Below are 11,992 nucleotides of genomic sequence, written 5' to 3'. Positions count from 1 at the left end.
CTACCCTCCACCTGCCCAGTTAACCCCACTGTGGCCAACGACCTTTAAGATGCCTCTCGAACCCTCTTGGAGTTCCCCACCCACCCCAAGGAAACATCAGTATCCTGTCCACAGAATGAGATGAGAAGCCTCTCCCCTTTCTGTGCTTCAGCCTGGCTGCGTTAGACTAGGCCACCCTTTTTTTGGCCGCTATTCCCTCTCCCAAACCTCTATTTCCTTCCTCTCCTCTCCTCTCTACATTTGTGACCTAGTGACCTCTTATCACTGGGGAATCCCTTTAAAAGTCAGAATCTGGCCCCAGTCGAAGTGAGGCTCACCAGCTAAGGCAGGGCTGGAGGTGAAGACAGTGGCCTATGAAAAGGACCTGGGCAGGTGGCCAGAGCCACTCCCTGATGTCCTTAGCTGCTGGTCCCTGGGCCTGAGGAGCTTCAGAGATGAGGACTCCTATACCAGAAGATCCCTGAACAACATATTCCCTGATGGGTCGGTCAATGGAAGGGATTTTAGGAGTGGCTTTTTATCTATTGTTTTGTCACCAACTCCAGCTCCCAGACACTGTGCCTGTCCCCTGCAACTGCAGTACCATAGCAGTGCCTCCGATCCATAGCATATATCCTACAGGAAGGCAAGTACCTTTATAGGCTATTGTCCCCAGCCTGTTGTGCCTACAGGAGGCTGACCCTGCAGCCTAGGATGCAGCTGCTCTTCAGGGTGTGGGTAACTGGTCTGGGATCACTCCTAGCCTCTTTTGCAGAAACTGGTCTCCCCGCTAGATGCTGCATATGTAGTACCGGTGCCCATGGGTGGGGGACTCTGCAAGCTCTTGCATGGTGGCATAGACTGATTTAGCAAGGGTGACCTGAACCAGGAGAAGGAGGCCACGAAGTTAGCTCATTACCAGGTATGAGGGCTATTGGCTTGGAGCTTGTTTCTGGGATGGGTCCGTGGCCAGGCGTTCAGAAAAACAAGAGTTTAGCATATGGGATTACAGCCTTAGGGCCCACAGGAGCCTCCAGTGTGGCCACTGCACTGTGGTAACATGCCAGTCTGTAAGGTACACTCTGGTGGGCGTCTGCCTACGTGTGATACACAAATTGCCATGCTCATACTGCATGGCCGCCACATCATCCTGGGCCAGGGTTCCCTATCTCCATCAACAGGCCTTTCCCTCCAAAGCTCCTGGATCACCAGGACAGTGGTCATCGCCTCTGGCCTTGTGTCCCTTTTTCCACACAAAGCTCTTCCTGGGAAAATCCTCCAGGGTAGGGTGCCACATAATGACCTTTCTTATTTATGCATTGCCTCGGTCCAATTGGCCAGCCAAGTCCCTCTGCCCGCATGCTTTCCACACTGGTATTTCTGCTGGCCTCAGGAGCCTCTGTCTCAGTGCTGAACCAGGACTACAGCCCCTGAGAGGGTGAACTCTAGGTCTGTGTGGCCCTATGCCAGTGACTCTACATAGAGCAGTGGTTCTCAACCTTCCTAATGATGCCGTCATGTTGCCGTGACCCCCAACCATAAAACTATCTTGTTGCTACTTCATAAGTGTAATTTTGTTACTGTAACGAATCACAATGTAAACATCTGATATGCAGGATATCTGATATGTGACTCCTCCCCCCCCCAGGGTCGTAACCCCTAGGTTGAGAAACACTGACATAGGGTGTCTGGGGGTGCCTAATGAGGTCATGCCCGCAAGCAGTGAGTCTGGCCTAGAGGGGGCACCCATCACCACCAGCCGCTGTCCTTATCAAACCTCTGGGCTAACTCAACCTTCCTGCTTCTTCTGGTCTGCATATGTGGAGGGAGATTTCCAGGCTCCGGTAGCTTCCTCCAAGAGCACACAGTGGTAGAGTCTGAAGTGACCCCAGCTGAGTGTCGTTATGGAGTTTGGCCGCTTCAGGATTCCTACGAGAGTGCAGGTAGCTGGCGTGTAGGACATGGGCGTACTGCCTGGTTTGCGTGTTTGTTTTATGTATGTTGAACATTCCAGGACACAGTACACCAGCACCATAGACAGCCGTGGGGCAGTGAGGTTGACTTGTGTCCGCCCAGGGGCTGGAATAGTGAGAGACCACCAGGAGCAGCTCTCTGGGGGAAGGAAGGGAGACATAGCATGTGGGTCCCCATGTTACACAGTCCTGAGCTCTTCATAGGGTCCTAGCCTCCACTCATCATTGCTAGACCTGGTCAGAGTAATGACCAATACCAGGGCAGTTTAGACTAGTACTGACCGAGACTTTACAGGGACTTTTACAAACTTTTATTGACCCTTTCCCTCAATCCTGTGTCAAGACGGGACCATTGAGGCTCCAGCCATTAATGAGATCTAAGGATCCCTTTAAATCCTCCCCCAACCCCATTTCCTGAGGGCTCTGGGAGCTCCGAACAACATGTCTGGTTCTACTCGCTTTCTCAGGAAGAATGAGAGAGAGAGCAGCTGGGAGAGAAGCATTTTGGAGGTGCTGGACAGTGCTGGGAAAGTGAGCCCTGCCAAGCACTTCAGACCACAGGCAGGCTCAAAGGGCTTGCTTGATTGTGCCCACTAGCTCAGTTGGACCTTGCTGTCCAGTTCCAGGACACACACAGTGCAGTGGCCACCCTGGAGTTAAGTGCCTGAACCTAGCACAGCTTCTGGACAAGTCCGTGTGCTGTGGAGGAGAGCCTAAGAGCTTGTAAGAGCAGATCAGAAAAGGTTTTCTGGAGAGGATATGTTGGAATTCACCCCTCCCCCATAGAAGATTCTTCTTCGGGGTGCCCTTGAGGGGCTGAGACTGTGGGCATGGGGTGGAGGCTCCTCTTTGCCAGCATCCCCAAGGCTGGAACAGAGAAATGCCAGTCCCCACTGCCCAAAGTTTTCAGAGAACCACTTGGGGTGGGGGAGGGGCGGGTCCTCACGTGACCAGCCCCTGCCTGTCAGTATGGGGTGCTTGGAGTGCCTGGGGTCCCCCTCCCCCACACCCATACAGTCCACATTTCTGTCCACTTTGAGGCATCCACTGATGTGTGCTGCTGGTGACAGAGGACAGTCACTGCTTCCCTCTCCCTCGGGCACTGTTCCTTGTCTGTCTGCTGTCTGACTATTCGTGGGTCCCAGCATGATGCTGGGTGACTGTTTCCGTGACTGTGAATGTCTGTGTGTCAGAGCGTAGGTGTGTCTGTCTGTCTTCAGGGAGCCTTTGCTGCTGACTCTGTCCTTGACCTCCAGTATCTGTGTCAGAGGAGGGGGGCCAGCGGCTTTCCTCCTCCCCCTCCCACAGGCACTAACGCAGCTGCCACCACCCTGGCTGCACCTAGAACTCAGTGACCTCACCTGTCCCCTGCAGCAGTGACCACCCCACTGAGGTATCTCAGGGAGCACTCGTGGCCTGAACCAAGCTGCTTTGTGGGTCGCCCCTCCACCCACTGCTGCTGAGTTCTGGGTGAGTGTGCTCAGCTCTGGGCTGGGTCCGCTCAGGCTCGTTCTTCCCTTATGTAACTCCACATCTGTGTGTGCCTTGCAGGTCACCCTGGACCCTGTTTTGAGCTCTGTTTAACCACGTGGAGATTGAGACCCACGATTCTGTGCATATGAGGCTGGAGAGAACCCCTATTCCCGGCATCACTTTCAGGGACCCCTCCCCAATCCTTCTTTGGACATCTTTTACCCCAGAAACCTACTTGCACAAAGCAAAATGCGAAAGGGAGTCCTGGGGCGCAAGTTCCCTAGAGCTGCAGGCAGCCATTCTTCACCCCACCCGGGCACTGTCCTAGGTCCTCACAAGCTTAGGAGCTACGGACAAGGGTCGGGTAAGGGTCACCAGGGGCGAGGGCACGAGGGCAAACGGATAGGCAAGAGACCAGCTTCTAGGTGCGACCTTAGACATGGTTTCAACCCTGTAGCTGGTTTTTGCCCGAGTCGGGCTCTCCGCCAGCAGCGGTGCGCACCCGGGTAGGGGCTCTAGTCGGCCGGCGGGCACGCGGCGCTGTCCGTGGTGCTGCCCGCGCCGGGCGGGGCGGAGGCGGGACGGAGGCGGGGCGAGGGCGCCAGCCAATGGCGGGGGCTCTGCGCGGGGCGCGGGGGGCGGCGGGCAGATCGCGGGGCGCACTCGGTTGCGCGCTGAGCTAGGGGTGCACCGACGCACCGCGGGCGGCTGGAGCTCGGCTTTGCTCTCGCTGCAGCAGCCGCGCCGCCCGCCCCACTCCGCTCAGATTCCGACACCAGCCCCCTCTGGATCGCCCTCCTGGACTCTAGCCCGGGCTCTTGCTCCGACCCCGCGGACCATGCTCCGGGCGCCCCCCGGAAAACCGGGCTGGGCGAAGAGCCGGCAAAGATTAGGCTCACGAGCGGGGGCCCCACCCGGCCACCCAGCTCTCCGCCCGTGCCCTGCCCGGTGTCCCCGAGCCGTGTGAGCCTGCTGGGCCATGGAGCGCGCGCCGCCCGACGGGCTGATGAACGCGTCGGGCACTCTGGCCGGAGAGGCGGCGGCTGCAGGCGGGGCGCGCGGCTTCTCGGCTGCCTGGACCGCTGTCCTGGCTGCGCTCATGGCGCTGCTCATCGTGGCCACAGTACTGGGCAACGCGCTGGTCATGCTCGCCTTCGTGGCGGATTCGAGCCTCCGCACCCAGAACAACTTCTTTCTGCTCAACCTCGCCATCTCCGACTTCCTCGTGGGTAAAGCCCCCAGACCCTGTCCGCTGCCAGAGTCCAGGGGCGCGGAGCCCGGGCTGGGCAATAGGGCTTAGCGCTTCGACCTAGGGTGGCTTCTCGGGGGTTCGGCCTTGGGAGAGGAGCTCTAGAAACCTTAGAATGGTGGGCGCGGGCGAAGTTCCTCGCCTCCCGGGCCGCAGGACGGGGGCTGGGTAGGGATGTCCCCGGGGAGGCTGCCGCAGCCGGCGGGCGCTCAGCAAGGCGCAAGGTGCAGCGACCGCCGGTGCAGCGCTGGCTCCTGCGCCGAACCAAACAAAGGCAGCGGCGCCGGACTCAGGATGCTGGGAGGACGCTGGGGGGGAGGGGACATGGAAAGGGGATTTGGGGAGCTGTACTGAGGAAGGGGACCGTGGGCAAGGAGGGGGTGAGATGAGGGAAATGCTCCGAGGAGCTCGTTCTCACGTGTCCAAGCTCTGCTCCCAACTGGGGGGGGGGGCGGGGCGCGCGGTGGGGGCCGGAGCGCCAGACACCTGTTGGGGCTGAGAGCTGCTGCGTCTACCAGACGCTGGAAGCCGGTTTGGGCGGTGAGAGCGGCTGGCGCGGCTGCAGCCAAGAACCCTTTAAGCCAAGAAAAAAGCTTTCTCGGTTTTTAAGCTGAGAAGGGAGGCTGTCCAACAGCAAGGGTAGGGATTGGATGATCAGCTCCAGAGCCAGTCAAGTCAGGGAGGACATGTATCCCTTTCCCCTCTTTTGGCCGTTGGTAGGGCTGGGAGAAGCCCAGGTTCTGTGTCCAGCAGTCCCCGCATGGAGGTCCTTCCTCCTGCCGCCAGGTCCAGAAAGACATTGGTGGGCTGGAGGCTGGCAGCTGCCCGGTTGTAGGGTGACTAGGAGGATAAATGAGATAGAGTACTGATCCTAGAAAGGTGGCTACCCTATGAAGGCCAGGCTTTGCCCTCTCTCCATGTGGTCGGTCTGATCCCGAATCCTGAGCCATGGTCCCACCACAGCTGCTTTCCCATAGGTGCCTTCTGCATCCCATTGTACGTACCCTATGTGCTGACCGGCCGTTGGACCTTCGGCCGGGGCCTCTGCAAGCTGTGGCTGGTGGTAGACTACCTACTGTGTGCCTCCTCGGTCTTCAACATCGTACTCATCAGCTATGACCGATTCCTGTCAGTCACTCGAGCTGTGAGTTCTGGGATGTGGGCGTTAGAGTTTTACTCTGTGTGTTGGAGAGCAGTGGACAGGGTATGGCTGCCCCTGGGTCGTAGGCAGATATCTGGTGGGTTTGCTCCCTTTTGACATGTGGGCCATTTTTCAGTGACCTATGACTGCTAGCTAGTAGTGCTAGCATGAGACAGGAGCAGTTCCATGCTCTTGCAGGAAGAGGTGTAAGGGTTCAGTCTCTATCCTGGGCAGGTTCAGGATTCCTGGAACTGAAGGAGGGTCTTCATCCTTCCCACTTTTGTGTACATGAAGGTGTGCACATAGAACACCAGGAAGCCACAGCTCCTAGCTGCACAATTTCCCTTAAATGGCTGTTGTAAGATAGCCCTGGGTCAGCGGACACTGGCGTGGAGTGGGGCTTAAGCTGCTGCTTCTTCAACTCTTCTCGGTGGCTCACTCACTCCAGGCTTTGTCCAAATGTATCCTGAGGATCAGCGGCAAAGAGCACCGGCATAGAGCCCTCTCGAGCTTCCCTAGGTCCCTTCTACCATCCCCGAGAAACAGCAAGACAGTGACAAAATCACAGGGCTATTATTGTGACTGAGGCACCCGGTACAAAGCTGGCATGTGGCAGGTAACCTGTGTAGTTAGCTTGTGGTTCCCAAGGTGGCTGTCAAGGACACTTGTCTCAGCTGTGCCTCTGAGGCCCCTCAGCAGGATTTTTGGCCCCTCCTGCCACTCTGCCCCTTGCTTATTTGATGCACTTGGAGCTTAGTTTGTTCCTTGGAAAAGACTAGATAGCCCCACCTCCCTACCTTTTCTAGCCATTCACCTTTTAGAGAAGAAGACAAAATACTTACTTCCCTCATGTGTGTGTGTGCGTGGGGTGGGGGGCTCTCTCTAGCAATGGGTCAGCAGGTTTCCCTTCTGTATTCTCAGCTCCAGTAGTGAGAGGAAGGAAATACTGGTGCAGAGTCGGGACAAAGCCCTTCCTTTTCAGCACAGCAAACCGTTGAAGACAGCTCTCTGGCCCTTGCAAGAAGCCTAACATCAGAAACAGTTGTGTGTGGTCTCTGGGTGTGGCCAGTGCCAGTGGTGCAAGCAAAGGCAGGGGGACCCCATGGAGCTGGTGGAGGATGGTGAAGAGACAGGATTCTGACTGGTCGTGGTAGGCTCCGAGGCTCTGGGAAGAGTGCGTGGGCATCAGGCAGGCAGTGGACACAAGCAGGGGAGAGAAGGAATACGGCACTTTACCCTGGGCAGACATGGAAGCTGAGGCTTCTCTGAGCCTCCAGCCCAGTGCTGCTGACCTGTTGTTGATCTGTACAACCCACTGCAGGTCTCCTACAGGGCCCAGCAGGGGGACACGAGACGGGCCGTTCGGAAGATGGCACTGGTGTGGGTGCTGGCCTTCCTGCTGTATGGGCCTGCCATCCTGAGTTGGGAGTACCTGTCTGGTGGCAGTTCCATCCCCGAGGGCCACTGCTATGCTGAGTTCTTCTACAACTGGTACTTTCTCATCACGGCCTCCACCCTCGAGTTCTTCACGCCCTTCCTCAGCGTTACCTTCTTCAACCTCAGCATCTACCTGAACATCCAGAGGCGCACCCGCCTTCGGCTTGATGGGGGCCGTGAGGCTGGCCCAGAACCCCCACCAGATGCCCAGCCCTCGCCACCTCCAGCTCCCCCCAGCTGCTGGGGCTGCTGGCCAAAAGGGCATGGCGAGGCCATGCCGTTGCACAGGTATGGGGTGGGTGAGGCAGGCCCTGGTGTTGAGGCTGGGGAGGCTGCCCTCGGGGGTGGCAGTGGTGGAGGTGCTGCTGCCTCGCCCACCTCCAGCTCTGGCAGCTCCTCAAGGGGCACTGAGAGGCCACGCTCACTCAAAAGGGGCTCCAAGCCATCAGCATCTTCAGCATCCCTGGAGAAGCGCATGAAGATGGTGTCCCAGAGCATCACCCAGCGCTTCCGGCTGTCGCGGGACAAGAAGGTGGCCAAGTCGCTGGCCATCATCGTGAGCATCTTTGGGCTCTGCTGGGCGCCGTACACGCTCCTAATGATCATCCGAGCTGCTTGCCATGGCCGCTGCATCCCCGATTACTGGTACGAGACGTCCTTCTGGCTTCTGTGGGCCAACTCGGCCGTCAACCCCGTCCTCTACCCACTGTGCCACTACAGCTTCCGCAGAGCCTTCACCAAGCTCCTCTGCCCCCAGAAGCTCAAGGTCCAGCCCCACGGCTCCCTGGAGCAGTGCTGGAAGTGAGCAGCTGCCCCACCCTTCTGAGGCCAGGCCCTTGTACTTGTTTGAGTGGGCAGCCGGAGCGTGGGCGGGGCCCTGGTCCATGCTCCGCTCCAAATGCCATGGCGGCCTCTTAGATCATCAACCCCGCAGTGGGGTAGCATGGCAGGTGGGCCAAGAGCCCTAGTTGGTGGAGCTAGAGTGTGCTGGTTAGCTCTGCCGCCACATTCTCCTTCACCACACAGAAGAGACAATCCAGGAGTCCCAGGCATGCCTTCCACCTACACACACACACACACACACACACACACACACACCACAGTGCAGTGCCAGTGATGTCCCCTTTTGCATATTTAGTGGTTGGTGTCCTCCCTAATGCAAACCTCGGTGTGTGCTCCCGGCTCCGGCCCTGGCAATGCGTGCGTGCGCCCTGCATGTGCTCACACCCGCCACACACCCGCCCGCCACACACTTGCAACACCTCCTCTCTCCCAGAAGAGCTGGGGACGATGCCCTTTGCTGCCACTGTCTCTTGCTTAATCCCAGAGCCTGGCTCCTTATCCCCCACTCTCCCTTCAACTCTGCCCCACAAAGTGTCGAGCGCCTCGGGAAACTTGAAGCTTCTCTGCTCCTTCCACTCTGGATGTTTTCAGGAAGATGGAGGAGAAGAAAACACGTCTGTGAACTTGATGTTCCTTGGATGTTTAATCAAGAGAGACAAAATTGCCGAGGAGCTCGGGGCTGGATTGGCAGGTGTGGGCTCCCACGCCCTCCTCCCTCAGTGCTGCAGCTTCCGGCTGAGCCGCGCCAGCTGCTTCTGCCTGCCCCGCCCCCAGGCTTGGGACGATGGCCCTGCCCTGCTTGCCCCGTCTGTACAATCAGAATTTGGGGGTGGGTGGTTATGGGGTAGAGCGGCTCTTCACTGTGCCCTAAAGGTCCTGAGGCTCACAGGACAGTCAGCAGGAGAGCAGGCAGGCCCGCGACACCTGGGAGGAATGCTTTGCCTCGTCCTGTGTACTCACCTCAGGCTTCTGCATGCTCTGCTGCCCTTGTGCCCTGGTGTGCTGCCTCTGCCAATGTGAAAACACAATAAAGTGTATTTTTTTACGGATGCTGACTTTTTGGGACTTTGTGGGTATAGCTATTGTTCAGGGCTCTAATTGGAGGTCCAGTGGAGTCGAGGGTATGGCCTTGGTATTCTAACTGAGGGACTAGATGGGAGAAAGGCCAGGGTGTAGTTCCCACATGGAACTGTTCCCAGCAGTGCCCGGTTAAAAGACTTGCAAGGACCTGTAGGGGGAGGCCCAGCTGGTATCCCCTTTCAGGTACTGTACGGTTCACATCTGCCTTCAGAATGCACATCTGTAGTCATTCAAGGTAGGTGCTCAGTTTTCTTGTCAGAAAGCATTCATAGTCATGGCCTGGACCTTACACATGAGAAACCAGCCATGTGCTGCCAATACATGAGCCCCAGGAAGGGCCTTAACCATGCTTCATGCTTTGAGAGAAGCTTGGGAAAGTGGCAAGGAAGGGGCTGGTGGGCCCACAAAGGGTCCCTGGAGTTATGAGAACTACAGCTGAGCTTGTGAGGGCTGAGAGATGCAGGGTCACCAGCACAGGCCAAGGTCTGGCGATGGTTGTGTTGAAGGTCAGGGATGGTATAGGAAGAAGACCAATGGAAGGTTGGCTACCAGCCTCAGCGGACAGACAGCCTTATGGGTAGCCTTGCCACCTGGAACAGGACAGCCTGGCTCTGGCTGTCACCTTACCACAACCTTGATCTTCAGAGACTTCACCTTTCCTCCCTTGAGCAGGGAGGGATGTTGCCACCACACCCAGGCACCATGGGGTCTTCACTGCAGTGAGGGACACCACGCACGTGCTGCACAGAGAAGACAACCCACAGCCTTTCCTCCTCCAGATGTGCAGTCCCTGCAGCTGTGCCAGCACATGTCTTTCCCAGCTACTTGACAACCCCCAAAAGACAGAGACTCTCCCCCCTTCTGTCTTTCCCTGGATTTGAGTCCTGCTTCCTCTGGGCTCAAGCAGGACTTTCCTCCCTCGAGTCCCTCAGGCCCCTCCTCAGTCACTGGATTGTGGAGTGAACCTGAGGATTCTGGGTCTTCCTTCACAGTCAGTGCTCCTAATGCCTCACTGCCCTGAGCTGGACCTTCTCCTAAGCAGCCGGGAATGGTGAGAGCGGATGCCACCTCTGTTCAGCACTCCCCCCCCCTTGCCCCTGCCCATCTTGTCCCTGAGAGTTGGGAGGTTTTGTGGCTCCCCCAGCAGGCTGGTACTGGCTCCCTCACCCTGCACCAGGCCTTGCCTCCTCAGTGGGTATCTGTCCCCAAAGCCCAGAGTGATCTGGGAAAGGACAAAGGACTGCTCTCTCCAGTATCGGGCTCTTCCAGCATAGCCAGCGGCCAGGCTGCCCCTCCACCCGGCCCTACTAAATGGCTACAAATTGGAGGATAAAAGCACAGGCTTTCAAGCAATTTTGCCTTCAATCTCTGGAAACTGCCGCTCCCGGAGTCGCTGTGTGGGGACGGAGGAAGAGAGAAGAAAGAGTCTATTGGGCCCCGCGTCTGCCGCAAACAAACAGGCGGAGGGAGCCTTCTGCAGTTCCAGCCAGCCGCTCCCATAGTCCCAGCCTGGAGGAGGCAAAGCTGTACTGGGGTTCAGTGGCACAGATGTTGTTTACTGAGCACCTACTGTGCACTGGTGCTGGGGAGGTGGGTTGCCAGCAGAGCAGCACAGAGGTGGGCCCTGAGCCAGAGGTGACAGGAAAAGGACCCCTGTGATAAGCAGTTCTCCATCAGGGTTGTCTTGGGCCTGGGAGAAGGACAAGTCAGGGGCTACCAACAGGGACAGACTTCCACTTGGATTCTAAGTCAGGTTTATGGCCAGGCTGAGGGCCACACGGAGGAGTGGCCTCCCTCGGGTGTTGACCCTGGCTGCAGGGTCAGTCAGTTATCTCTTAACTCTTGGCACTGACTCTGAAGATGCCCCATGGGGAGAGGCCCTGACATATACTAGCTGGGGACACCCCACAGCCTAAGGGAAGAACCTAAGCTACAGGGGTGGGGGTGGGGCATCAGGTAAACCCAATCCCCTCCTCCACAGAAGAAGAAATGATTCAGAGTCAAGCCTGTGAGTGGAGTTGGCTGGGGTCTCTTTGGCAAGGCCTCCAGAGCCCCGTGGAGAACAGAGTCCTCTGTTCTCTGTCCCATCCCAGAGTTTCTGGATTGGTTCCAGGGGGTACAGAACCTTTCAATAAGAGTTAATAACAGTGCTCTTGCTGGGTTCGAGCCAAGGTTAGCACCCCATGTCCTCAGAGCGAACCCCCTGGTACTGTGCATATTCTCACATCTCCATTCTGCAGGGTCACCCCACATCATACACTGGCAGTAGGCAAGGGGCCAGCATTTGAAGCCAAGCCTGATGTGGAGCCCAGGCTCCTTCCATTCCATCTCCTTTTCCTGAGCAGTATTGTACTCTGCATACCACGGATAGCAATATCCAAGCTGGTCCCTCTGCAGGTCTCTGACCTTTGGAAAACAGCATCCAAGCTCCTATTACCTGCATACAGGGTGGCTAGGAGGGGTCCCCCGAATGGGCAGGAAAGCAAGGTGCCCGAGACAAGTTCTGTTGTTCTTTGACTGTTTTTGTTGTTTTTGTTGTTGTTGTTGTTGTTGTTGTTGTTTCATGAGACAGGGTTTCTCTGTGTAGTTCTGGCTGTCCTAGAACTCATTCTGTAGACCAGGCTGACCTGGAACTCAGAGATCTGTCTCCTGAGTGCTCGGATTAAAGGCATGTGCCATCACCACCCAGTTTGGCACTGTTGATCTTAACACAAAGCGTTTGCTGTGGAGAATTTGAGTTGAGGTTTTACGTAGCTCAGGCTGGCTTCAGATCTATTATGTAGCCAAGGATGACTCTGAACTTCTTATGTTCCCGCC

At 57.1% G+C, this 11,992-nt stretch overlaps 1 protein-coding gene across 16 annotated transcripts; it reads left to right on the top strand.

Moving 5' to 3' along the window:
* The first annotated feature begins 3,663 nt into the window (after window positions 1–3,663).
* Window positions 3,664–9,144, top strand: Hrh3 (histamine receptor H3). 16 transcript variants are annotated; one of them, XM_087654832.1, is made up of 5 exons: window positions 3,664–3,789; window positions 5,652–5,818; window positions 7,137–7,540; window positions 7,685–7,897; window positions 8,628–9,144. In XM_087654832.1, the coding sequence occupies exons 1-5, from the start codon at window positions 3,675–3,677 to the stop codon at window positions 8,941–8,943; spliced, it is 1,215 nt and encodes a 404-aa protein (XP_087510958.1). In that variant the 5' UTR covers window positions 3,664–3,674; the 3' UTR covers window positions 8,944–9,144.
* Window positions 9,145–11,992: the final 2,848 nt, after the last annotated feature.

Source organism: Rattus norvegicus, chromosome 3, assembly GCF_021556685.1.
Source record: "Rattus norvegicus strain SHRSP/BbbUtx chromosome 3, alternate assembly SHRSP_T2T, whole genome shotgun sequence".
Lineage (NCBI taxonomy): Eukaryota > Metazoa > Chordata > Mammalia > Rodentia > Muridae > Rattus > Rattus norvegicus.
Note: the sequence above shows the minus strand (reverse complement) of the source record. Positions and strands in the feature narration are given on the sequence as shown.

Excerpts from the sequence above, each read along its gene's own strand:
- Hrh3 (NM_001270566.1), top strand. The coding sequence starts at position 4,405 with ATGGAGCGCGCGCCGCCCGACGGGCTGATGAACGCGTCGGGCACTCTG. Across the intron at positions 4,655-5,651 it reads CATCTCCGACTTCCTCGTGG|GTGCCTTCTGCATCCCATTG; the intron begins GTAAAGCCCCCA and ends GCTTTCCCATAG. Across the intron at positions 5,819-7,136 it reads TCCTGTCAGTCACTCGAGCT|GTCTCCTACAGGGCCCAGCA; the intron begins GTGAGTTCTGGG and ends AACCCACTGCAG.